The sequence below is a fragment of the Scyliorhinus canicula genome, chromosome 2 (genome assembly GCF_902713615.1).
Source record: "Scyliorhinus canicula chromosome 2, sScyCan1.1, whole genome shotgun sequence".
NCBI lineage: Eukaryota > Metazoa > Chordata > Chondrichthyes > Carcharhiniformes > Scyliorhinidae > Scyliorhinus > Scyliorhinus canicula.
In genome coordinates, this window is record NC_052147.1 from 77,873,640 (window position 1) to 77,899,593 (window position 25,954).

At 41.2% G+C, this 25,954-nt stretch overlaps 1 protein-coding gene across 2 annotated transcripts in view; it reads left to right on the forward strand.

Moving 5' to 3' along the window:
- The first annotated feature begins 439 nt into the window (after positions 1-439).
- The window catches only part of snx6 (sorting nexin 6), a 39,916-nt gene continuing 14,401 nt past the window's right edge, over positions 440-25,954 (forward strand). Inside the window, exons 1-9 of one of the 2 annotated variants that reach the window (XM_038781054.1) lie at positions 440-570; positions 703-750; positions 12,635-12,739; positions 14,861-14,971; positions 18,218-18,339; positions 18,430-18,553; positions 22,423-22,518; positions 25,164-25,269; positions 25,816-25,891. In XM_038781054.1, the coding sequence (XP_038636982.1) occupies positions 565-570; positions 703-750; positions 12,635-12,739; positions 14,861-14,971; positions 18,218-18,339; positions 18,430-18,553; positions 22,423-22,518; positions 25,164-25,269; positions 25,816-25,891 (794 nt within the window). In that variant the 5' untranslated portion in view covers positions 440-564. Of the gene's footprint in view, positions 571-699; positions 751-12,634; positions 12,740-14,860; positions 14,972-18,217; positions 18,340-18,429; positions 18,554-22,422; positions 22,519-25,163; positions 25,270-25,815; positions 25,892-25,954 lie in introns of both variants that reach the window. The other variant, XM_038781045.1, reaches the window with a different exon arrangement.

A 25,954-nucleotide genomic window follows, 5' to 3' on the forward strand; every position in this document is an offset into this window, starting at 1 on the left:
CAGCTGATTGGGTGTCACCCTCCCTGCACCGAGTGGATGAGAGCAGCCGTGTGGGTGTCACCCTCTCTGCACCCAGTGGGTGAGAGCAGCTGAGTGGCTGTCACCCTCCCTGCACCCAGTGGGTGAGAGCAGCTGATTGGGTGTCACCCTCCCTGCACCCAGTGGGTGCGAGCAGCTGATTGGGGTGTCACCCTCCCGCACCCAGTGGGTGAGAGCAGCTGATTGGGTGTCACCCTCCCTGCACCGAGTGGATGAGAGCAGCCGTGTGGGTGTCACCCTCTCTGCACCCAGTGGGTGAGAGCAGCTGATTGGGTGTCACCCTCCCTGCACCCAGTGGGTGAGAGCAGCTGATTGGGTGTCACCCTCCCTGCACCCAGTGGGTGAGAGCAGCTGATTGGATGTCACCCTCCCTGCACCCAGTGGGTGAGAGCAGCTGATTGGGTGTCACCCTCCCTGCACCCAGTGGGTGAGAGCAGCTGAGTGGAGGAAGTGCGTCGCTGTTTATTGCGTCACGGGGTTCCCCGGGTGTCACGTGAGCCGGGTTGCTGTGGGACCGGCGCAGCCATGATGGTGGGTCTGTCTGATTTTACACCGCTCTGCTGTCTTACTGTCGCCTTCACCTGCTCTCGCTTGGAGTAAGATGCCGGGTGCGGACGGTAGTTTTCCTGTTTGCAATGACAATGTTTTCTCTTCAATCAGCAGGAAGGTTTGGATGACGGCCCCGACTTCCTGTCAGAAGAGGACAGAGGAGTAAGTTTTTCTGCTTCTCGGTTTGTGCTTCTCTAGTCTGGGGCCTTCCATTGGAAAATCCGCCAATTTTCCCCTTCTCCCTTCCCCCTTCACACTTTCCCCTTCTCCCTTTCACCTTCTCACTTTCCACTTCACAGATCCACTTGCCCACCTTCCTGGCCTCTCTGTGCCGAAATTATTTCCGATTAAACGTCAGATAGATTTCTATTGTACCACATACCCTCTTTAACTTGTATCTCCGTTTCTCGCATCAGCATTTAGCCTCCGATTTGCTGTTGAAGTTTTAAGTTATTGAGTTGGCTTTAAGGAGTTTGGCTGCAAGAGTAACCGGAGGGTAGTAATGTCGTTTGTTTGCTTGTACAGCAGTTAAGGAACAGATTGTGGTTTAGGAAAGTTCCTTTCCTTCCCAGGGAAAGCATAACATTTTGCTGGGGCTGTGGGGGTGGGGTGGGGTAAGGTGGGGCGGGGGCGGGGGGGGCTTCCATCTAACAAGCTACTGATAATGCGAGGGAATAATATCATTTAAGATTATCAAATTGTTAGTGTGTTTTTCTTTCTCCTGTTCCTGCCTCCTCCCCAGCCCATGACCTACTTTATATCAGTTTGAACAGTTAGCTGAATAATTTGGTGATACATTTCTGAGGTTGCACTGTGTGCATGGAAGTGTTTGCTCAATAAGTTGCAAAATCATGTACAGAATCATTGAAGCAAGTTGCAAAGGTGCAGCATAGTTGAAAGTTTGAATGATAATGAAAACACACTTGCCCCTCCCTAATGTGTGAATAGATATGGAATCATACTTCATATGTTAACTTACATCAAATTTATTTTGAGTTTTTGAGTTGAAGTGCATAAATTGTGTTGCTGGTAATTCTGTTATTAACAATACCAGTGATTATATCTAAACATGCACATGAATGTGTGTAAATTTATTTGTAGGTCAAATAGTACTCCAAGGTACTGAATCAACACGATACTTAAAATGGAATTGAAATCCCCTCCACAAGTGTTCAAAGTGTTCTTTGCAGAACGCACTGCTTGGAATCTAATAAGTGATGATCTAGTAAAGTTTCTGGACCTTCCAGGTGTGCTGCTGTTACTGATGTCCATATCAAAGTTTCCTAAGAATGGAATCCCTGCCAAGGCTGAAGCACTGAGGAATTTACTTCATCTTCAGTCCAAAGGTTATTGAAGTTAAAGCTGTCAATCAAATATGCTTAAAGATGGCAATGGTAGAAATAATTGCACATTAATGGGCATGTGCCAGCTTCATTTTAAGGGCTCTTAGTGTCTCAGCCATATAAAGTTTAATTTGCATAAAGAACAAAGTCTATCCATTCTGGCTTATTTCCAGTTTAATCAGACTGGTCTTTAAAACCGATTGCCTCCTGGCCACCGTTTTGCAATTTAGTAAAGCTTGAATTTTAGCTCTGATCAATTTCAAAGTCACGTTGAATAAACTGCAGAAATTCTATTTTTTGTCACTAGGTTTATTGAATTGTCTTGAACTGGCCAAAGGAGAGGCTGAAGGGGAATCAAAAGGGCTGTAGTGTCCAGTATTGCAAAGTAGTAGTCCACAGGACAAACAGAATGTTTGCTCATATTGTGAAATAGTGTGCCACATGAGTCTGAGGGCATCATGCAGAAGTTTAGTGCTCTGGTTAAACTTTAACTTGAGTAGTACATTTGGTATCAGTTACTAAAGCTTTAGAGAAGTACCAAGCATGGAATCAGTACTAAGAAGAGCTAAAAGGCTGATTCATAGGATCTGATTTTAGTTCCGTACAGGTTGATGGATTTTGAAAGGGTCTCTAATGTCAGGAGTGTTTTAAAAAAATATTTTTATTCTCCTGTTTTATATTTTCATCAAAATTATAACAGCAGATAATCAACAATACGAAATACAATGGCAAACCCCTAGCCAACAATCCCCTTATCCCACCCATCCTCAAACAGCTCCCAACATTTTGAATAAAAAACATCAATGAAAAGAATCATCAATAACGTATACATTCCAAATCTCCCCCCCCCCTCCCCCCCAATTGTTCGATGCCATCCAACTCATGAAAATGCATGATGAACAAGCCCCATGAGTTGTAAAACCCTTCTATCCTGCCCCTCAACTTGAACTTTACTTTCTTGAGCGTTAAGAACTCCAGCAGATCCCCCTGCCATGACGAGGCACTAGGTGGAGAAGCCAACCTCCACCCCAACAGAATCTACCTTTGGGTGATTAGCTAGACGAAGGCTAAGACATCTGCCTCCGCACCAGCTTTCAACCCCAGCCGATCCAACACCTTGAATATGGCTTCTATGGGACCCGTTTCAAGTCTCACACGTACCACCTTTGAGATTATCCTAAAGACCTCCCTCCAGTTTTGGACAGGACCAAAACATATGAATGTGATTAGTGTCCCGTTCTCTTCCCCCCCCCCCCCCCCCCCCCCCATCCCCAGCACACACACCGTTCACAAACATTCTCCACCCCCTCAAAAAGTCAGCTCATCCTCGCCCTTGAGGTGCACCCCATACACCACCTTCCACCCCAACCTCGCACCCAAAGTTGACGCATTCACCCTCTGGAGCACCTCACACCATGACTCCTCTTCAATATCCTCCTCCCACTTCGCCTTAATCCTCTCTAGCGATATCTTATTCTCCTCCAGAATCACCCCATAAATCACTGACACCATCCCCTTCTCCATTCGGAAAGAAAAATGAGAGAGGTGATCTCATTGAAACCTACAAAATACTTATATAAATAGAGTAGTTGCAGGCAAGGTGTTTCCCTTGGCTGCCGCCATCGGAAAGCTCTGCACCTCCTTCCTGGCAAAATTTCGGACCTGTATGTAATGTCAGGACTGAGTTATGAGGTTAAGTTAGAGAAGCTTGAACTCCTCAGCCTTGAAAAGGATTGAATGAGTTAGAACCTTCCTGAAGCAAATAACTCTCATTTATATAGAGCTTGTAACAACCTCAGGATGAGACACTATTCACAATGAACCAAGTGCTTTTGATATATAGTTACTGTAATGAAGTAGGGAAACTGCATCCAATTTGTACACAGCACGATTCATCAGATAAATGATATTCATTGAGGAATAAAGGTTGAGTAGGACACTTGGGATCTTAATTAGGATTAGGGTATTTTTCCAGCTAAACTTTAACTGTAAGACAAAGGAAATATTGGTGTAAACTGACAGACAAGTCGAGGATTCAGCTGGCATCCCCCTTATTTTGAAATTGTGCCCCCTGGTTCTGGACTTCCCAGCCAAGGGAAACATCTTGCCCGCAACTACTCTATTTATATAAGTATTTTGTAAGTTTCAATGAGATCACCTCTTTCTCTCTCTCTCTCATTTTTCAAAACTAGAGAATATAGGCCCAGTTTGCCCAGTCTCTCCTTGTAAGACATTCCCACCATCACTGGAACAAGTCTGGTGAACCTTCATTGCACTCCCTCTCTAGCAATAATATCCTTTCTGAGGTGAGGGGACCAAAACTGCATATGGTACTCCAGGCGTGGTCTAAACAAGCTTCTGTACAATTAAAGCAAGGCATCACTACTATATGCAAGTCCTCTTGCAATGAAGTCCAACATTCCATTAGAATGCTGCACTTGCATGTTAGCTTTCAATGACTTGTGAACAAGGACACCCAGGTCCCTTACTTTCTAATCACTTAACGTTTAGGAAATAAACTACACATCTGTTCCTTCTACCGAAGAAGATTACCTCACGTTTTTCCACATTATATTCCATCAGCCATGTTCTTGCCCACTCACTACGTCTGTCCAAATCCTCCTATAGCCACTTTACATCTTCCTCACAACACATTCCCACTTAGCTTTGTATCATCTCCGAACTTGGAAATATTGTATTTGGAACCCACATTCAAATTATTTTTTTTTTTTTTTTTAAATAATTTTTATTGAGAAATTTTGATTTTATACAACAATAACGCACCTTAGTAAAATACCGAAAATAACAATAATATTAACAATCATATACATTCGCCCCATCCCCATGAACAACCCAGCATTTTAACAACAACGCAAATTAACACACTATAAAGTTACAGAATAAACACTACAATAATGCACCCCCCCCCCCCCCCGGGTTGCTGCTGCTATTGACCCAGTTACCTATCTCTGAGCCAGGAAGTCCAGAAAAGGCTGCCATCGTTTATAGAACCCTTGTATTGATCCTCTCAGGGCAAATGTGACCTTTTCCAATTTTATAAATCCCGCCATGTCACTGATCCAGGTCTCCACGCTTGGGGGCCTTGCATCCTTCCATTGTAACAGAATCCTTCGACGGGCTACTAGGGACGCAAAGGCCAGGACACCGGCCTCTTTCGCCTCCTGCACTCCCGGCTCCACCCCAACCCCAAAAATCGCGAGTCCCCACCCTGGTTTGACCCTGGATCCAACCACCCTCGACACCGTCCCCGCCACCCCCTTCCAGAATTCTTCCAGTGCTGGGCATGCCCAGAACATATGGGCGTGGTTCGCAGGACTCCCCGAACATCTGGTGCACCTGTCCTCACCCCCGAAGAACCTACTCATCCTAGTCCCGGACATATGGGCCCGGTGCAGCACCTTAAATTGGATGAGACTAAGCCTCGCACATGAGGAGGAGGAGTTGACTCTCTCCAAGGCCTCCGCCCAAGTCCCATCCTCTATCTGCTCCCCGAGTTCCTCCTCCCATTTAGCCTTCAGCTCCTCCACTGACGACTCCTCCACCTCCTGCATTACCTTATAGATGTCAGACACCTTCCCCTCTCCTACCCACACCCCCGAAAGCACTCTGTCCATCGTCCCCTGCGAGGGCAGCAAAGGGAATCCCTCTACCTGTCGCCGAGCAAACGCCTTTACCTGCAGGTATCTGAACATGTTCCCCTGGGGAAGGCCAAATTTATCTTCCAGTTCCCCCAGGCCCGCAAACCTCCCGCCAATAAACAGGTCCCTCAATTTGCTGATGCCCGCCCTTTGCCATCCCCTGAATCCCCCATCCGTGTTCCCCGGGATGAACCGATGGTTGCCACCCAGTGGAGCCTCCATCGAGCCCCCTGTTTCCCCCCGATGCCGTCTCCACTGTCCCCAGATTCTTAGGGTCGCCGCCACCACCGGGCTCGTGGTAACCCTCTTGGGGGAGAGCGGCAACGGTGCCGTTACCATGGCACCCAGGCTTGTACCTCTACATGACGCCATCTCCATTCTTTTCCACGCCGCCCCTCCCCCCTCCATCACCCATTTACGCACCATTGACACATTGGCTGCCCAATAGTACCCCAGAAGGTTGGGCAGCGCCAGCCCGCCTCTATCCCTTCCTCGTTCCAGGAATACCCTCCTCACTCTCGGAGTCCCATGTGCCCACACAAAGCTCAGAATACTGCCGGTCACTCTCCTAAAGAAGGCCCTGGGGATAAATATGGGCAGGCACTGAAAAAGGAACAAGAACCTCGGAAGCACTGTCATTTTGACGGACTGCACCCTCCCCGCCAACGACAATGGCAGCATGTCCCACCTCCTGAACTCCTCCTCCATCTGATCTACCAGTCTGGTAAAGTTATGCTTGTGGAGAGTCCCCCAGTCCCTGGCCACTTGCACCCCCAGGTACCTAAAGCTCTCCCCTGCCCGCCTAAGCGGGAGCCTACCAATTCCTTCCTCCTGGTCTCCAGGGTGCACCACAAACACCTCGCTCTTGCCTAAGTTTAATTTATAACCTGAGAAGGTCCCAAACTCGGCTAGTAACTCCATCACTCCCGGCATCCCTCCCACCGGGTCCGCCACATACAGTAACAGGTCGTCGGCATACAACGACACCCTATGTTCCTCTCCACCTCGCACCAAGCCTCTCCACCTCTCTGAATCTCTCAATGCCATCGCCAGCGGCTCGATTGCCAGTGCAAACAACAAGGGGGACAAGGGGCAACCCTGCCTGGTCCCTCGGTAAAGCCGGAAGTACTCCGACCTCCTCCTATTCGTGGCCACGCATGCCATCGGGGCCTCATATAGCAGCCTTACCCATCTAATGAACCCTTCACCAAATCCAAACCTCCCCAACACCTCCCATAGGTACCCCCACTCCACTCTATCGAAGGCCTTCTCCGCATCCAGCGCCACCACTATCTCTGCCTCCCCCTCAATCGCCGGCATCATAATGACATTCAGCAATCTCCGCACATTCGTGTTCAGCTGCCTTCCCTTCACAAAACCTGTCTGGTCCTCATGCACAACCCCTGGCACACAGTCCTCTACACATTCAAATTATTGATATATATTGTGAACGGCTGGGGCCCAAGTACAGATCCTTGATGTACATCACTAGCCACAGCCTGCCAATGCAAGAATTGCACATTTATTCCTACTCTTTGTTTTCTGCATGTTCACCAATCCTCAATCCATGCCAGTAAATTGCCTCCTTTCTTTCCCTTGTGCTTTTATTTTGCTAATCAACCTCTTATGCGGGACTTTATCAAACGTCTTCAGAAAAGTCAAATGTACTGGTTCCATCAACTCTCCTTCATCAGTTTTGTTAGCAACATATTCAAAAACCTCCCAATTCATCAAACATATTTCCCATTTGTAAATCCATATTGACAATACCCAATCAGATTATGATTGTCAAAGTGTCAATTTATCACATTCTTTAGAATAAATTCTGGCACTTTCCCTTTCCCTACTATTAATGTAAGGCTAGCAGGTCTATTGTTCCTTGTTTTCTCTTTCCCTCCCTTAAATAATGGGGTGACGTTTTGTTACCTTCCAATCTTCAGGTCCCATTTCAAAATCTCAGGAATCAATGACCACTAGGAGCTGGAATCCAACTTTTTTATTCTTTCACTGGATGTGGGCATCACTGGCAAGGTTTGCATTTGTTGCCCATCCCTAATTGCCCTTGAGAAGGTGGTGGGGAGCCACCTTCTTGAACCTCTGGAGTCCATGTGGTATAGGTGCACCCTCAATGCTGTCAGGATGGGAGTTCCATATTTCTGACTCTGCAACAGTGACGAAACTGCAAAATAGCTCCACGTCAGGATGGTGAGTGACTTGGAGGGGAACCTGCAGGTGGTGGTGTTTCCAGGCATCTGTTGTCCTTGTCCTTGCACATGGCAGAGGGTATGGTTTGAAAGGTGCTGTCGAAAGAGCTTTGGTGTGTTGCTGCAGTGCATCTTATAGATGGGGGACACTGGTGGTGGAAGGGCTGCCAATCAAGCAGGCTGCTTTAACCGGGATGGTGTCGAGCTTCTTGAGCTGTGCTCATCCAGGCAAGTGGAGAGTATTGTCATGACACTCTGGGTTAGTGTGCGATCAATTTCAGTCCCACTTGATGCGGGGTTGCAACACAGGTGAAATTAAAGTTACTAAAATATCCAATGCCTTTGGTTTGATCCCGATTAAGTACAGCCATCGGGTGTGTAAATTTTAACACAAATAACTTATTATTATTTAACGGTAATTAGTATTAAATAGGCAACAATACATCTATCTAATTCCCAACCCCCCGCCCTCTTTCTAACTCACGAGCCACAGAGACAACAGGCAGCCAGTAGCCAAGAGAGAGGGAGAAAACACAGTTTCTTACTTTAAAGGTCTCGTGTCTTCTGCTGGGTTTTCTATGAAAAACCCCACCTGACGGGAGACAATTGATGTCTGTTGCCAGCAGAACACTGTCCCTGATCAACCCATTGTCTGCCAGCCAACCAATCGAACTGAATCTCCAATATCCAGTCTGCCAGAAAGTCTGGGATTTCCTTTCCGAAATACCAAATTTGAGGACATAGTGTTCGATTTGAAACTTTGAATTCTGTACTTCTAACGATACCCGGGCCAAGGAAACTATAAAGATAGATTAAAAGGAATAGGAACAAAAGGAAGGACTCTAACAGTATTCCATCACACTCCTGTCTTGTGAATGGTGGACAGACTTTGGTAAATTGGGAGGTGAGTTACTTATTGCAGAATCCCCAGCCTCTGACCTGTTCTTTTAGCTACAAGATTCATATGACTGGTCCAATCCTAGTTTCTGATCAATGGTTACTGCCCAGAATGTTGATATTGGGGGATTCAGCTATGGTAATACCATTGAACGTAATGGGGAGATGGATGGATTCTCTCTTCTTGAAGATGGTTATTGCCTGGCACTTGTGTGGTGTGAATGTTACTTGGCACTTAACAGTCCAAGTCTGAATGTTGTACAGGTTATGCGGTCAGAACCGTAGGAGCAGAAGTAGTCACTTTTTCCCATCGTGTCTGCTCCACAATTCAATGACATCATCACTGATTTGATATAATCTTCAACTCCACTTTCCTGCCTTATCCCCATAACCCTTGATTCCTTTACAATAAAAAAATCTGTTTATCTCAGCCATGAACATATTAAAAGCCCTTATAGCTCTCTGCGGTAAAGAATTCTACAGATTCACAACTTCTGGGAGAAGAAATTCGTCCTCACTTCTGTCTTAAATGGGCGAGCCCTTACTCTGAGATTATGCCCTCTGGTCCTAGACTCTCCCCCAGGGGAAATAGCCTCTCAGCATATACCCTGTCAAGCCCCCTGAGAATCCTCTGTCTCAATAAGGTTGTCTTTCATTCTTCTAAACTCCAATGAGTACAGGTCCAACCTCTCATAAGAAAATGTCTCCATATCCGGAATCAACCTAGGGAACCATCTCTCGACCGTCTCTGATGCCTGTATATCTTGCCTTAAATAATGGGATCAAAACTGTTCACAGTATTCCAGGTATGGCCGTGGGAACTTTTGCTAAAACTGTACTATATTTATACACCATTCCCTTTGAAATATAGGCCACATTCCATTTGGCTTCCCAATTACCTGCTGAACGTACATGCTAGCTTCTTGTCATTTTGCACGGGACATTCAAATCCCTCCGTGCTGCAGGTTTTCTCCATTTAAATAATCAGCTCCTTTATTCTTCCTACCAAAGTGCATAACTTCACATTTTCCTACATTACATTCCATCTGCCAAGATTTTGCACAGTCAACTAACCTCACCACTTGCCTTCTCTCACATTTTTGTGTCATCCACAAACTTGGCAAAAGTACATTTGCTTCCCTCGTCCAAGTCATTAATATTTACTGTAAGTAATGGACAACATATAAACATGGACTGCTTCAGTATCGGAGGAGTTTCGAATGGTATTGACCATTGTATAATCATCAGCATACATCCTCACATCTGTCTTTATGATGGAGGGAAGGTCATTGAAGCAGCTGAAGATAGTTGGGCCTAGGACGTTACCATGAGGAACTCTGCAGTGATGCCCTGAACTGAGATGATTGACCTCCAACAGCCGCAACCATCTTTGTAGAGTGTTTCCCCCCCCCCCCAATTTCCAATTACTCAGTTTTGTTTTGATGCCACACTCTGTAAAATGCTGCTTTGATACCAAGGGCAGTCACTCTCACCTTGTTTTCATAGAATCCCTACAGTGCAGAGGGAGGCCATTTGGCCCATCGAGTTTGCACTGACCCTTTGAAAGACCACTGTACCTAAGCCCAATCACCCGCCCTATCCCTGTAAACCCACCTAACCGTTGGAGGCTAAAGGGCAATTTAGTACGGCCAATCAACCCAACCATCTTTGGACTTTAGGAGCAAACCAGAGCAAATGAGAAATCTTTTTCTCTCAAGGGGTTGTGAGCCTGTCTCTTCCGTAAAGAGCAGTGGAAGGAGGATCGTTGAATATTTCTAAGGCCGAGTTAGACAGATTCTTAGTTTGGCAAGAGGGTCAAAGGTGCTATGGGGGGCACGGTGAGATTTGGCCACAGTCAGATCAGTCCTGATCTCATCAAATGGCAGACAAGAGGGTCTGAGTGGCTTACTCCTACTTTGTATGTTTTTTTAAATATTAATTTCATGGGATGTGGGGGTTGCTGGCATTTGTTGCCCATCCCTAATTGCCCTGGAGGTGGTGGTGAGCAGCCACCTTGAACTGCTGCAATCCCTGTAGTGTAGGTACACCCACGTGAGGAAGGGAGTTCCAGTAGTTTGACCCAATCATGTGACCTGAGAGGAATTTTCAAAATTAGGAAGGGGTTTGATGGACACATTGAAGATGTAGTGAAATTCAGAACTAGGAGTCATAAAGAGACGATAGTGACTAGTGATTGCAGGAGCGGGGGGGGGGGGGGGGGGGGAAGTCCTACAATGTGGAACTCACTACCACATGGAATAGTTGAGGTGATTAATGTAGATACATTTAAGGGGAAGCTAGATCAACACGTAGCCTAGCTTTTACAATCCACCCACCCCTTAGCGGACTTGTGGTGGGGGGATTGGCGGGACATGTAATTTACATTGGAACAATAATAACTTTTCTATTTTGTATTAAATTTACAAAAAGGATTGTCTTATTTTGAAATTGTTGAATTTTGTTGGTGCATAAATCACCATCCTGACAATATATTTGGATTTGTTAAAAACGCTGGTACCTTTGGTTTATAAGTTTATCTTTCTTCACATGTCCAAATTGTGGACATTTTGGGCTTGGCCAAATCTTAAATTCTTTCTGTTTGTTGGGCTAACGGTCAAATTTCTTAGTTTCTATGTTAGTAATGGTTGAATATACACATACATTGAGCTTAAGGATGAAATGTTGCAGCAAAGATGTTTATTAATGGGGAGAACTATTTTGTACCAATTGAACTTCTAAAGCTGGCAATTTTACTTTGGTAGAAAGAAAATTATATGTCAGAGCATAAAGAAGTAATAGTTTGCAGATTTTTCAATGTAATAATGGAACATTATATTGCCACTTGTGCTTTGCAGTTGGACTTTGTCTTAGATTTTCTGAGATTACTTTCAAATAAATCTTAACATTCTTCAAGCTTGATTAGATCACAGACCCATCAAGTATGTGCTAATATTTCCCCCATGGGGCACCTCGTCTAATTTCATTCCCCTGACTCACCATACTCTTAATTTTCCTTTTTAGCTCAGCAGCTACTAATTCTCCTCTAAGAGTTTGTAGAGCTTCCTTCAACAATAGTTTGAGGCAGGAAATTCCACATTCTAACCACCAGCTACATAACAGATCTTTTTTTTTAAACTTCCCCTTCAATTGTGATTTTAAGGAATTTATGCTACCTTGTTTGCCAAGTAGTGGAAATGATCTTTCACTGTATTTCAATTGTCTTTTATCACCTTGTAAATTAGTCCTTAACCAAAATCCCCAACTTTGCAGATGTCTTTATAATTATAATCTGTCTGACAATTTCCTAGTGAATCTGTGCTGCACATTTTATTTTGCCTTTAATAATCTTTTTATTGTCACAAGTAGGCTTACATATTGCAATTAAATTACTGTGAAAATCCCCTAGTCGCCACACTCCGGTGCCTGTTCGGGTACACTGAGGGAGAATTCAGAATGTCTAAGCATGTATTTCGGGACTGGTGGGAGGAAACCGGAGCACCCGGAGGAAACCCAAGGGGAGGACGTGGTAGACTCTGCAAGACAGTGACTAAAGCCGGGAATTGAACCCGGGTCCCTGGCGCTGTGAAGCAATAAGCACCACTATGCTATTGTGCCGCCTTTTATATGTATCTTGTAATGGGAGATCTCCAAACGCTGCTCCAGATGTATAAGTTTAGCATCAACTTGCTTTTATATTCAATTACATGAGATAGGAAAAGCAGAATCCCATTAGTCCTTTTCCCTTTCGTGACCCATGTAGCTGCACACCAAGCTCCTCTCACTGCTTTGATCAATTTAAAATCTTATAATTTCTTCCTTTCCCCATTCTTACTACCGAAATGTATTCTTTCACATTTTTCTGCATTTAACTTCACATTCAGCTTGATTTCTTAATGAAATGTACATTTTGGTGCTTATTTTTAAATTATTGTTTCCATTTCAGCCTAGACCAGTCATTGTGGATCTTCAAGCAGATGCCTTTCTTCAGGTTGACATATCTGATGCTCTTAGTGAAAGAGATAAAGTAAAATTTACAGTTCACACAAAGGTAAAGGGATTTGAAATTTAAGATGAAAACTGAGCCCTTTAAATGGCCTGTACTACTGATATGCGGTAAACAATGAAATATTGTGCTATAATTTGTGCAGAACGGTTTAATGCATAGTTTTTTTTGCTATCTGCAGCTTAATTATTCTAAGTAACTTTATTCACATATCTGTTAAGCAGCCACTTAGCAAGGATTTGAATCTCTTGCCTGAATTTCTTTAGATCCTGCCCCAGCTTTCAAGGATATTTTCAATAGTGAGGGACTTGCTGTACACATTTCTTTTGAAGTGTGTCATATAATTATGGATTGACGGATCAATATTCTGGATGGACTGAGTTATATCCATGATAGAATAATACACATTTTTGTTTTTAAAACACTGTTTCTATTCCTTGGCACCTTGCTTAATTACAAGTAACAGTGCTCAAAATCTATGGAAGTCACATTGATTAATAATATCCAGATAAGAGATAAACTTGATTCCTGGTTGTAGGCCCTCAAGAGAGTGTACATTGGCAGTACTGATAAAAATTGGGAACTGCCTTATGAGGAACATGGATGCAATGCAATGTTTTATGTTAGCAGAGTTTTCATCACAGCCCAATTCTACACTATATTGAAATATCAATCAATATTGAAGAAGTCCTAGAATATTTTGTGTTAGATTATATTTCTAATTAAAATAGATGTGGATACCTTAAACTAATCCTAATTGTGGTGATATAGTTTCTATAATCTGTGGGTGCCTATCTGGTTGTGTAGAAGTTTGTAATTGCAATAATTATGGAAACCACAAACTGATTTGGTTCCTCTATTGGTTCTTGTGTTTTCCGTCATCTAAAATCGAAGTCGTATGTTGTCAAAATGTTATTTTTTGCTCACTTCCTTGCTATTTAAGGCAATAAACTCTACAAATTTTAGCACCTCTTTATAAATCAAATTTTTTGACAGTTTGTGTGTAGTTAGGAAAAATCTATCTACATTAAAAATTCCATTTTAAATATTGTTCTTTCTAGTGGTCTGCAACATACAGTAATAACTCATGCCATAATTTATATTAGGTGATTTACATAGTTTCCATGGTTAATTCCTGAATGCAAAGTAGGCATAGATACTTAGCCAAAGAGTTTCTGGTAAGCAAATCATTTTCAAACGTATTGTTTTAGTGGCAGAATTTGTTAAAAGTTTGGGCATGTTCATAAATACAATACAAAAACATAAAAAGCATCTGTATAGAGAGTAACAGTTAACATTTCAGCTGCTCATTTGTTCTGGTTTATTTAATTTACTGTTTCTGTATGTAGACACTCCTTAATTGGATTTTTCATCAGGGCTAGACAGTGATTTACAAAAAACTATTTTCTGTTTGAGCAATGTATCAGACAATAACGCTGTCATTTCCTCCTTTGACCGATTTCCATGCAACTCCTGACTATCCAAATTCTGACTTGGCTTCATGCTTACTGTTGGGTCAAGTTTTGTTCTCTGACCTAATTCCCATATTTTACAAGTCTGTCATCAACACCTTTGTTCTCTTGAGTACCTTTCTAACCTTTAAATCTCTGTTTCTTGTCAAGGGTTTTTAATGTTTCATTGTGGCCTTACTACTGTTTGCTACCCTGCTCTGAATCTCTTTAATCTGGCTTCTGATAATCCCACAGCATTAAAACTAGCAAGATCAAGGTCATTTATAACATTTAAAGTGACTGCAGTTGTGACCCACCATTCTTGCTGAGCTTCAACCTCTTCCCTGCAATAAACACCTATGCTCACCTGTTTCTCCTTCACCTCTCATTGGTCCACTTCAGTAGCATCAAACTTAAAATTGCCATTCTGTCACATCTCTTAATAGTTTCTTCTGCCATAGCTGCATGACTGTTTCTTGTGTGCCCCTGGATTTTGTACTTGATCCATCCCTATTGGCAATCTACATACTACCTCTCTACAATTTAATTTTATTGGTGGCAGCCTTTTGATGTAATCTGATACTACCGCACTTGTGTTATCCCACTGCCTGTTCAATATCTTTGTTTTTTTATTGTATCTACCATAACAATTCCTTTCCCCTTTAAAACTGGGTAAAGCTAAATTGTTACTTAAAGTGTTCTTATTTCCCTGCAGAGTTCTCTACCTAATTTCAAACAGGATGAATTTTCTGTAGTGCGTCAACATGAAGAATTTGTCTGGCTTCACGATGCGTTTGTTGAAAATGAAGAATATGCCGGCTATGTTGTAAGTGTTATAGAGGTGTAAGAGTCTGATTGGAACACAACACTTTTTTCCTTACTAATAGTGTTTAAGGATATTGGGCTTTATACGGGTAATCTGTAAATATTTTTTGAAATTATACATGACAAAAACAATGAAGAAAAAATGAATTATATTGGTTGAAAGTTGCAGGAAGAAAGACTTGGTCTTCTCCAAAATTGCATTGATTTCCCTTTTAATAGTTGTTGTGGTTTTTATGCTAGAATTAATAGTGTGATCTGATGTAAATATTTTCAAAAATAAAGCTCAATTAAATTAACTGTAATACGAGAGCGAAACAAACCACTAGTACTCTTAAGATATTTAGGTAGTTCAAAGGAACTACCAAAGGTTCAAAGGTTTAGGTAGCTTGAGCAAAGGAAATAAAATGGAATTAATAAATCTTAGAGTAACAGAGTGTCTAAAGTCGGAAGCCAATGTGACAAGCTAAATTCTGTCCTGATGCAAATTATAAAATACTTCATCAATATATTCATCTTTCTTTTTTTTAAATAATGTATTTTGGAGAAAACCTTGTCCTGAGAAAAACATAGGCTGGGAGGAGAGAAAGTCATTGAAGTAATAACTTGTGCCGCATAATTTCATTTAATATTTTTGAGGGATCGGGATCCTTCAATTTGATATCAACTTGGAATAAGTTTCGATGACCAGTTAATATAGTTCTAGTTTTAAATGTCAAATAAAGACTCAGTTAAAGACACAAGTAGAATGTGGGGACATTCAAATTCTAGCATTTTTTTTATCTACTTTGTTTGAAAGTACAACTCTTGAATATTATGTTATGAAATTATGTCTGCCTGTTATTTCCTTTAGTTTAAGCTTGATGTAGACATTGCCAAGTTAGTACTATCATCTGTTTGAGCAGACTTTTAAAATGTACAAAACACTAGTTAGACTACAGCTGGAGTATTACATGTAGTTCTGGTCACCATATTTTTGGAGAGATGTGACTGCACTGAAGAGGTATACTGAAACTAGGAGCATGAGTAGGCCATTGGGCCCTTTGAGCCTACTTCACCACTCAATAAAATCATGCTGATCCTCCATCTCAATGTCAAATTCCCACTTTCTCCATGTACACCTTGATGCCGGTTGTTTTAAAAAGTCTCTCTCTTTCTTGAATATATTCAGTGACTTGGCCTCCACAGCCTTCTGTGTTAGAGAATCCTGAAGGTTCACCATCCTTTGAGTGAAGAACTTTTTTCTCACTTCGTTCCTAAATGGTCTACTGTGTCGCCTGTTTCTAGATTTCCCAACCAGGGAAAAGATCCTCTCTATTTAGTCTGCCCAGCCCTGTATAGAATTTTATATGTTTCAATCAGATCTCCTCTTATCCTTCTAAACTCCAGCGAGTACAGGCCCTGCCAACCTTGGTATCAGCCTAGTGAAACTCCGCTGCAATCCCTCTATAGCAATTATATCCTTTCTTGGGTAAGGTGATCGAAACTGCAGGTGTAGTCTCACCGGGGCCATGTATAACTGCAGTACTATATCATGAACAGCTTGGGCCCAAGCACTGATACCTGCGGTACCCCAGTAGTCACTGACTGGCACTTGGTTTAGAGGGGATGGTTTAGAGGGGATTTCAAGGGAGTTTTGTTTCATCCTGAGAGTAGTGAGGATCTGGAACTCGCTGGACCAAGAGCTCGAAAGTTGGATGAGGCAGAATTGTACTTGTTAGTTAGCGTAGATATGATGGCTGAATGGGGGGCAGCACGGTGGCGCAGTGGTAGCACTGCAGTCTCATGGTGCCGAGGTCCCAGGTTCAATCCCGGCTCTGGGTCACTGTCCGAGTGGAGTTTTCACATTCTTCCCGTGCTTGCATCGCAGCCACAATCCAAAGATGTACAAGTTAGGTGGATTGAACACGCTAAATTGTCCCCTTAATTGGGTAGTCTAAATTTATTTTTTAAAAATGATGGCTGAATGGACTCCTTCCACGCTGCTTATTTCTGTGACTCAGTGATTCAAAATTGTAAAATATCTTCTATCTCCAAAATCAGCTGGTATTTGCACCAGCTTTAAATGTGGACTTACAAATCCTGAAAATGTCCAGGCATCCATTTTAGTAGACTGATTGGAGGGCAGTGGGGCAAAGAGGGAAGTACACATTTGAGTGAGTTCAGTTTGTGTAATAGTACAGCATGTTAAAGTTTGGATTAGATAAAGCTAAGTAAACATGTGGATAAGTGAAAATAATCTATAATTCCAATGAAGGCATTGTGAACTCCCAGCCTAATTTAACTAAATGAGAACCATGTGCACTGAGTTGTGGACGTCTTCAAATTTCTTGGCAATATACTTGGATTAATGTTGTTTCATTACTACTTTCTGGGAAGCAGTATCAATAAATTATATGGTCAAAAACAAATTGCAGTGGAAATGTTTTCTGGTATCCACAACAGAAAACCGCAATATTATGATACATGTCCTTGACATCCTCATGGTCACAGATTGGGTTTCTGTTTTTTTTTATGACGTACCCAAGAGTTCACAAATTTTTTAACTCACTACTTTTGGCTAGTAAGGCTAACTTTCTTTTCAACTTTAATCTGTATCCCTTTTTTAAGAGCCACATTACCAGTGCAGTCAAGAATCCTGTGCAGCATGATATGACTACATAATGTTTGAGCCTTATTTAACTTTTCGTGATTACTGATATTGAGGAAAACATCAAGGGTTCAAAATGTATTTAGATTGCTCTTTCTGGTTCAGGAATGTACAAAAATGTTAAGGTCGAGTAAAGGCAATTTGGTCCTTCTGGCTTAGCACTGATATTTCCATTCAACTTGTCTACTACTCAACTGCAATTGAACTACCTTATCTCTGATTCTAGTTTTCACCTGATGGATCATTCCAAACATTAATTACCTTTTGAGTAAATCTTAAGCACAACACTTATGGTGCACAATATCACTCTAGCCAGCTGAATTAAAAAATGTTCTCATTGCAAGATCCGATATATAAATTTGCTGCTGCATCAAATAAATCATATATAGGGGTAGCATTCCTGTTGGGTGCGTTTGGAAAATGGTTGCATACAGGTCAAGTTTCCTTTAAAATGGAATTGCATAATCACAAGCTCAAAACTTATCATGAAGTCTGAGTAATCGAATGTTTTATTCCCTAGTGCGATTTTATTAAACGACTGAAAACAAATAAGCATTTTTGGTTCTCCAACTAAAACTAAATTACATATCATCTCAACAGATCCCACCAGCACCTCCAAAGCCTGACTTTGATGCTTCGAGAGATAAACTGCAGAAATTAGGGGAAGGAGAAGGATCCGTGACCAAGGAAGAGTTCACAAAGATGAAACAGGAACTTGAAGCGTGAGCATACTGTATACCACACAGTTTAACAAGTCAGCACATTGTCTTGCCAATTCTTAATGGTGACTTTAAACTATTTTCTTGTTCCAGTGAGTACTTGGCTATATTCAAGAAAACCGTTGCCATGCATGAAGTTTTTTTGTGTCGTGTAGCTGCACATCCAGTTCTTCGAAATGACTTAAACTTTCATATCTTCTTGGAATATAATCAAGATGTCAGTTGAGTTTACTTTCTGAAGTCTTTCTGAATATTTACATTGTGATTAGTTTAGCTTTCAACTTTTTAATAATAAACCAGTAGTTAATTGGAAAGGCTGATTTTCCAATGGCCTATATTTTAACAGTGCTCATGTTTTTTCAAGAATTTGGTGTACTTGGAATGCAACTTTAATGTATGTTGTTGAATAATGGAAACAAATTAGATGTTACTTAGATCAGAGTTCAAAAAAATTGAATTCAATAAAAATCTGGAATTACAAGTCTAATGATGGCCATGAAACCATTGTCGTAAAAAGCCATCTGGTTCATTTATGACCTTTCGGGAAGGACATTAGTGCGGCATGGTGGTTAGCACTGTTGCCTCAGGGTGCCAGGGACCTGGGTTCAATTCCAGCCTTGGGTGTGGAGTCTGTGTGGAGTTTCCCCTTTCTCCCCCTCTCTGCGAGGGTTTCCTCCAGGTGCTCTGGTTTCCTCCCACAAGCCAAAAATGTGCAGGTTAGGTAGATTGGCCATGTTAAATTGCCCCTCTTGTCCAAAGATTTGTAAGTTAGGCTATGTAAATTCTATGATTCTATGGGGATAGGGCGGGGAGTGGGCCTAGGTGGGGTGCTCTTTCAGAGGGTCAGTATAGGCTTGATGGGCCGAATGGCCTCCTGCACTGTAACAATTCTATAATTCCATGAAGGCAATCTGTTGTCCCTTTTCTTTTAATATAAATTTAGAGTATCCAATTATTTTCTTCCAATTGAGGGGCAATTTATATGGCCAATTCACATAACCAGCACATCTTTGGGTTGTGGGGGTGAAACCCACGCAGACATGGAGAGAATGTGCAAACTGCACACAGACCATGACCCACAGCTGGGATCGAACCCGGGTCCTCAGCGCCATAGGCAGCAGTGCTAACAATTGCGCCACAGTGCCGCCCTGGCAATCTGTGGTCCTTACCTAGTCTTGTACATATGACTCCAGACCGACAGCAAAGTGGCTGACTCTTAAATGACTTCTGAAATGGCCCAGCAAGCCACTTGGTTCAGGGCAATTCAAGGTGGGGCCCAGCCAGCAATGCCCATGTCCCAAGAGTGAATTTTTAAAAACGTTTAAACAACTTGCATTACATCAACATAAAACACAAACATGTTCTTTACTAATTGCAAAGCAACAACAAACATTGTGTATTTTTTGAACAAATAGCTTTGGTATTGTAGCTTGGTGTGAATGAAGGCACCTTTTTTTTAGCTGTCTGCAACCTTTTAGTTTTCTGAAACTGATTTCCAAGGTGTCAGGAAACCATTTCACAGGACCTGACACCTCTGGGTAAATCCAGAATGGATTCTCCTTGAAAGAAAAGACCTGTAAAGTTTATGGTGTTACATAGGAGCAGGAGTAGGCCATTATCCCCTTTCTGTCCCGCCCACCATTCAATGAGATCATGGCTGATCTGTGGCCGAACTCCATATACCTGCCTTTGGCCCACATCTCTTTGCTTAAGAAAAATCAGAGCAACTGTTCTAGCTTCAACTGCTGTTTGTACAAGATATTTCCAAACCTCCACCGTTTTGTGTCAAGAAGTGCTTCCTAAAATCTCTCCTGAATGAGTTGGCCCTAATATTTAGACTATGCCCCCCCTAGTTTTAGAATCTCCAACCAGTGGAAATAGTTGTTCTTTATCTACCCTGTCTTTTCCTGTTAATATCTTGAAGACTTCAATCAGATCACCCTTTAACCTTCTAAATTCTAATGAAAGCAGGCCTAATTTGTGCAATTTCTCTTTGTAACCTAACCCCTAGTCCAGATATTTTAATAAACTTGTGTTATACTCTCCAAGGCAATATATCCTCCCTAAGGAATAGTGCCCAGAACGGCTCTCAGTACTTCCAAGTGGGGTCTAACCAGGGGTTTGTATAGCTGCAGCATAACATCTGTGTCTTTATACTCAAATCTTCTAGATATAAAGGCTAGCATTCCATTAGCCATTTTGATTATTTTCTGCACTTGTCTGTGGCATTTTAATGATCTATGCACATGATGGACATCCACTGTACTTAACCTCTTTCCATTTAGAAAGCCCTCAGCTCTATCTTATTTTGGTAATAAATGGATCACCTCACACTTGCCTACATTGAATTCCATCTGCCACAATTTTGTCCATTCACCTAGTCTCCGTGCAATTTTATGATATAATAATGCAGCCTAACTTTGTATCATCAGCACATTTGGATTGATGACTTTCTCTGCCGTTAATGGATAGTGTGAATAATTGAGGACCCAACACAGATTCCTGTGGAATACCACCAGTCACATCCTGCCAATTAAAGTACTTGCCCATTATCTCCACTCTTGTCGCCTGAACTCAACCAATTTCCTAACCATGTCAATAATTTGCCGTCAACTCGGTGGGCTTCCATCTTAGTGGAACTTTATTAAATGCGTTCTGGAAGTCCATATAAATAAATCTGTAGACATTCCCCTGTCCACTACCTTAGTCACCTCTTCAAATAATTCAGTGAGATTTGTCAGGCATGACCTTCCCCTTCATGAAACCATGCTGGCTCTTCCTGATCGACCAAAATTTTTCAAGGTGTTACCCTATCCCTGATTATAGACTCCAGCAATTTCCCCACCACAGATGTTAGGTTGACCGATCTGTAATTCCCTGATTTCTCCCTTTCACCCTTCTTATAATGTGGAATGACATGTGCTAGTTTCCAATCCAGAATGAGTACTCCTGAATCTAGGGAACTCTGAAAGATTGTAGTTAGGCCTAGATAGGATTATAATTAAATTAATCTTTTTCAAAAGTTAAATACATTTTCATGCAGATCCTGATGTGTAATCGAACTTGTAACTGCAGACTGAGCCATTTATATATTCTTAAATATGGTCTAAGTTACATTAAACACTGAAAATATTAATTGGGTTATAGTGCAACAACTGAATGATAAAATACTAATTATCATCAGAAACTTTATCACATGACACATTCCAGATGTCAATCCTATTGTCTGGAGGAGAATATGACCAGGATAATATCAGAAGGAAAAGTTACCTAGGTTGTGTAACTGCATCTCCTTGCAGCAGGCTAAACATTGAATTGATGGAAAGTGGGAAAATTAAGGTTCTGCATGTTTACTCCCTCACCTTTTATTGACTTAAGATACCTGATTATAAAATACTTAGTACCTCTAGTGAGGTGCCCAATATCTTCTTGGTTCCCTCCCACAGCAGAGGGAATTGAGAATTCATCAATCCCCCGTAGAATTGTGTGTATGTCTACATCGAGAATAGGTGATCAGCTTTCATTTTCTTTTTTTTCCTTAAATTTAGAGTACCCAATTCTTTTTTTCCCAATTAAGGGGCAATTCAGCTACCCTGCACATCTTCGGGTTTTGGGGGTGAGACCGACGCAAACACTGGGAGAATGTGCAAACTCCACATGGACAGTGACCCGGGATTGAACCTGGGACCTCAGCACTGTGAGGCAGCAGTGTTTACCACTGCGCCACTATGCCACCATTATCAGCTTTAATTTTCAATTCAATTATGTTAATCTTTGGCACACGATTAGAAAAGTTAGGAAAGTAGCATGCTATTTCAATCCATATTTTATTCTCTTGTTTAATGTGCTTTTTGGATTGCTTCCCTTATTTTCTCCATTTGAAGTATAATGTAGGTGTCGTAAATAAGCAGAGCTAAACTTGAACCTCTGCCTTGCTCTCAACTACCTTTGTATAATTTAATTGAGGAAAATAACAGATTGCAAATGTTTGTTATAAAAACTGGAGTGTTAATTGAATTATTTATATGAAAGAGTACTTCTGTAACCACCATACTAGCTAAGATTATGTTTATTTTGTTTCATAAGCTGAGTATTCGTGGAAAAAATAAAAAGGAGAAACTGGAAGATTTCTTTAAGAATATGGTAAAGACAGCTGATGAAGTACTTGTTGCAGGTGTTAAGGTGCGTTAATGCTTTGGTATTTTTAAGACCAAGAAAATTGATAAATCTGTATGGAAAGTTTAATTTGTAATATTGTCACTGGTGAGAGTTGTGGGGTGTGAAGTTGTGAGAACGGTATCAGTGGTTTTTCACAACCCATTTTACAGGCTCTGGAGGTATTGATTGGGCTTCAAAGCTTGCTCTTTGGGAGGCTCTCTCCGAAGCACAGCAAGAAAACAGAACTTGTGTGAGTGTGTCATGGTGCCAATGAGCCGAGCCCTGGACTGTACAGCAAGAGTGTGCACAATCATCATTGCTGCCTTGGAGTGGGAGGAGCTCCTGACTCCACTGGGGCTCACAAGCCGTGATTGGAAACCCCTGCTTCATGCCAATCCATTCCTAAGATTTGCCTATCCTAGATACACAAATTAAGGACCAAGCAGAAATCTCCCCCCATGAAAGCAAAGCAGTTAAAATGAAATGTGTGTGTATATCAGATGGTTTGCTGATTGATAATTTTTGAACATGCCATTGAGAGAGGCTCATAGAAAGTAGAGCAGGATACTAATGAGACCAGAAGTTGTCCAGCAAACTAAAATATGGCAGAGCTAGTTAGGAGGGAATCAATTATGAGTTAAAATAGTATCTCACCAAAAAAAGGGCAGGGAACTTTCTTAAAGAATAAGAATGGCAATTTGGGAGAGGAAGCAAGTTGGGAGAAAACAACCACCTTGATTGTCACCTACCTGCAGCTCGGGGAAAGGTAAGATCCAATTCCATATAGATCCATTTAGCAAGGTCACAAAACCAGTTACCTTCTGTTAAATATTATATACCAGTGTCAGAATTCAGGCACTGAACGTATTTCATCTATCAAACTACAGTCTAGGTTGCTTGAGAAAGGAGTTTAAATCTCGTCTTTTTTTTTCAAGGAATTTTTGTATATTTGCTTCATTTTCACTTGATGCTGTTGTGGATTTTCAAAATATATTTTTCTTAAACGGTGTTAGTAATGGCACAGTTGAGGAAAATTCAAGGTATCAGTTTTAAAATGTTATAAAAACCTCAGCTTTGCTTAGTCACTATAGCCTCTTGGCACATATCAAGGATGCTGGCAAAATAATCCAGAAGTAGCTTGCTGGACGTTTGTTAACCTGAATGAATTATTCTATTGGCAGCATCACAGGTGCTTTACAGATGGAGTTATTATTGTTTGGGGAGTTTAATCTGTATCTTGAGTATAAACAGATACATTACAGTTTCTTGTGCAAATTAATTTTTTTATCTTAAAATATTTACATGTGTGTGTATTCAAATTGATCTTCTATATAATAACCAACACGGTTGGCTTTGCCACAAGATTGCCTTAGGTCTGTTGTCTCTTTTTTAGTGGAAATATTGCTTCAGGCCTTTTGAAGATTTTTATCTAATGAGGTAGCTGCTGCATATAAAGAAGATATACTACAATAGACTAGGAAAAAAGGAGAGAGAATTTAGCTACATCAAGGTTTGACTAAAAGGTCGAAAAATTATAAATTCAGAGTCGTGGAAATAGAGAATACTTAAACATTGTCAGAGATTATGAAATGGTCAAATTAATTCACAACCAGTAATTAAACCACATTTCTGTATTTCATGTTGTAGTTAATCTAATAGTTAATCTAATGTGTGTTTAACAGTTTCTCTAAGATTTGCTAAATCTTGAACTACAACTGAAAAGTACTTTCGCCTCTACTTTCACTTCTCCAGTAAGAGGTCTTCCAACACCAGGTTAAAGCCTAACAGGTTTGTTTCGAATTACTAGCTTTCGGAGAGTAGCTCCTTCCTCAGGATTCATCTGAAAGCAAATGATTCGAAATAAACCAGTTGGGCTTTAACCTGGTGTTGTAAGACTTCTTACTGTGCCCACCCCAGTCTTAACGCCAGCATCTCCACATCTTAACTTCTCCAGGTTTTGAAAACCTAGCACATGACTTTATTGTCATGTTCTGTCCTTACTGAGGTATATTGTTTCGCAGAATATTCGATTTAAAATTATCGTTGTTTAGGAATCCCTGCATACAACCTCTGGTATCTCATTTAGCCTTATTTCTTCTCCCATATGCTCCATTTCTCTGAATCCAGCCTCTTGTAGATCCCTTCATCCAACCTTACTATTGGTTCAAGTGCATTCTGCTGTGCAAGTCTTCTGTAAAATTCTCTATCTTGCAATCCCCTTTTCCAACTTCTCAAAACCACCTCTTTGACAAAACTTTTAATCACCCTTCCAATCCCTTTTCCTTTCTGACTTGGCAGCCATTTTGTTGTGACTTTTGTTAGATCTTTATTTCAGGGTGCTATATAAAGCAAATTATATATTCATCTACAAAAGTATTAATGAGAAATGTGAAATCTGTAAATGCCACATTATTATTTTTACAAACTGCATTAGACTACTTATTATCTGGTTGCTGTTGCATAAAGCAAAACTTGTTAGGGTACATCTCCTGTCACAAAATTACAATGTGGTCCCGTTGGTTAGCTGACAAAGATCAGCTACTACTGAGATTTAGACCTGAACAGTGTTAAAGCGAGCACTTATCTATTGGGTTGCTGTTTAAGCAAACCAAGTATTTTAATTCTGCATTAAATTGTTGATTTTAAAATAGCTGTGAAAATATTTTTAGGATGTTGATGATTTCTTTGAACACGAGAAAACCTTCCTTCTGGAATATAATAACAGAATAAAGGATGCAGCAATCAAAGCAGACAAATTGACAAAATCGCACAAGAGTAAGTAGCTGTTTTTGTTGTGAGGGATTACAATGTGAAGCAATGCCATTGAGATATAGAGGATGTTGAATTGTTGAACAAATCTTTGTATTGCAAACATTTCTAATTTTCCAGTTCCTGGGGAACTAGTAGGTAAATCTGTATAAATATACAGACATCAACTACCACAAAATTATCATTTACATTTGGCTAGTTACAAAAATACTATTCCAATTTTATGTAGTCATTTATTTCACAATTGTTCGAAAGCTGTATAAAAGTGACAGTATAGCAGATGCACCCACAGAACTAGTTATAGTGCTTGTTGAGTAGCATTGAGGCTGAAATCAATACCTGGATGGAGGAAGGATTTTAGTTTTAAAACAAAAAGTGATGGGAAAGATTAGCAAAGGAACAATGACTTGGGTGAGTCATGCAGTAACTGGAGTGGAAGGGAAGAGGCAATACATTATATGTATAATGCATGCTGAACAGGCACTAAAACAATTTTTGTTGCATTTATGTGAGCTATCTTCCTGTAGTACACGGCATACTTTTCCTTTACAGATGTGGCAGATGGCAATAGTAGAATTAGTTCAACATTGCACACTTTAGGAACACAAGACTCAACAGATCTATGCAAGTAAGATTTATAAAATACTTTTTTCTAGGTATTCTAAATGAATTATCGCTTGAATTATGACTT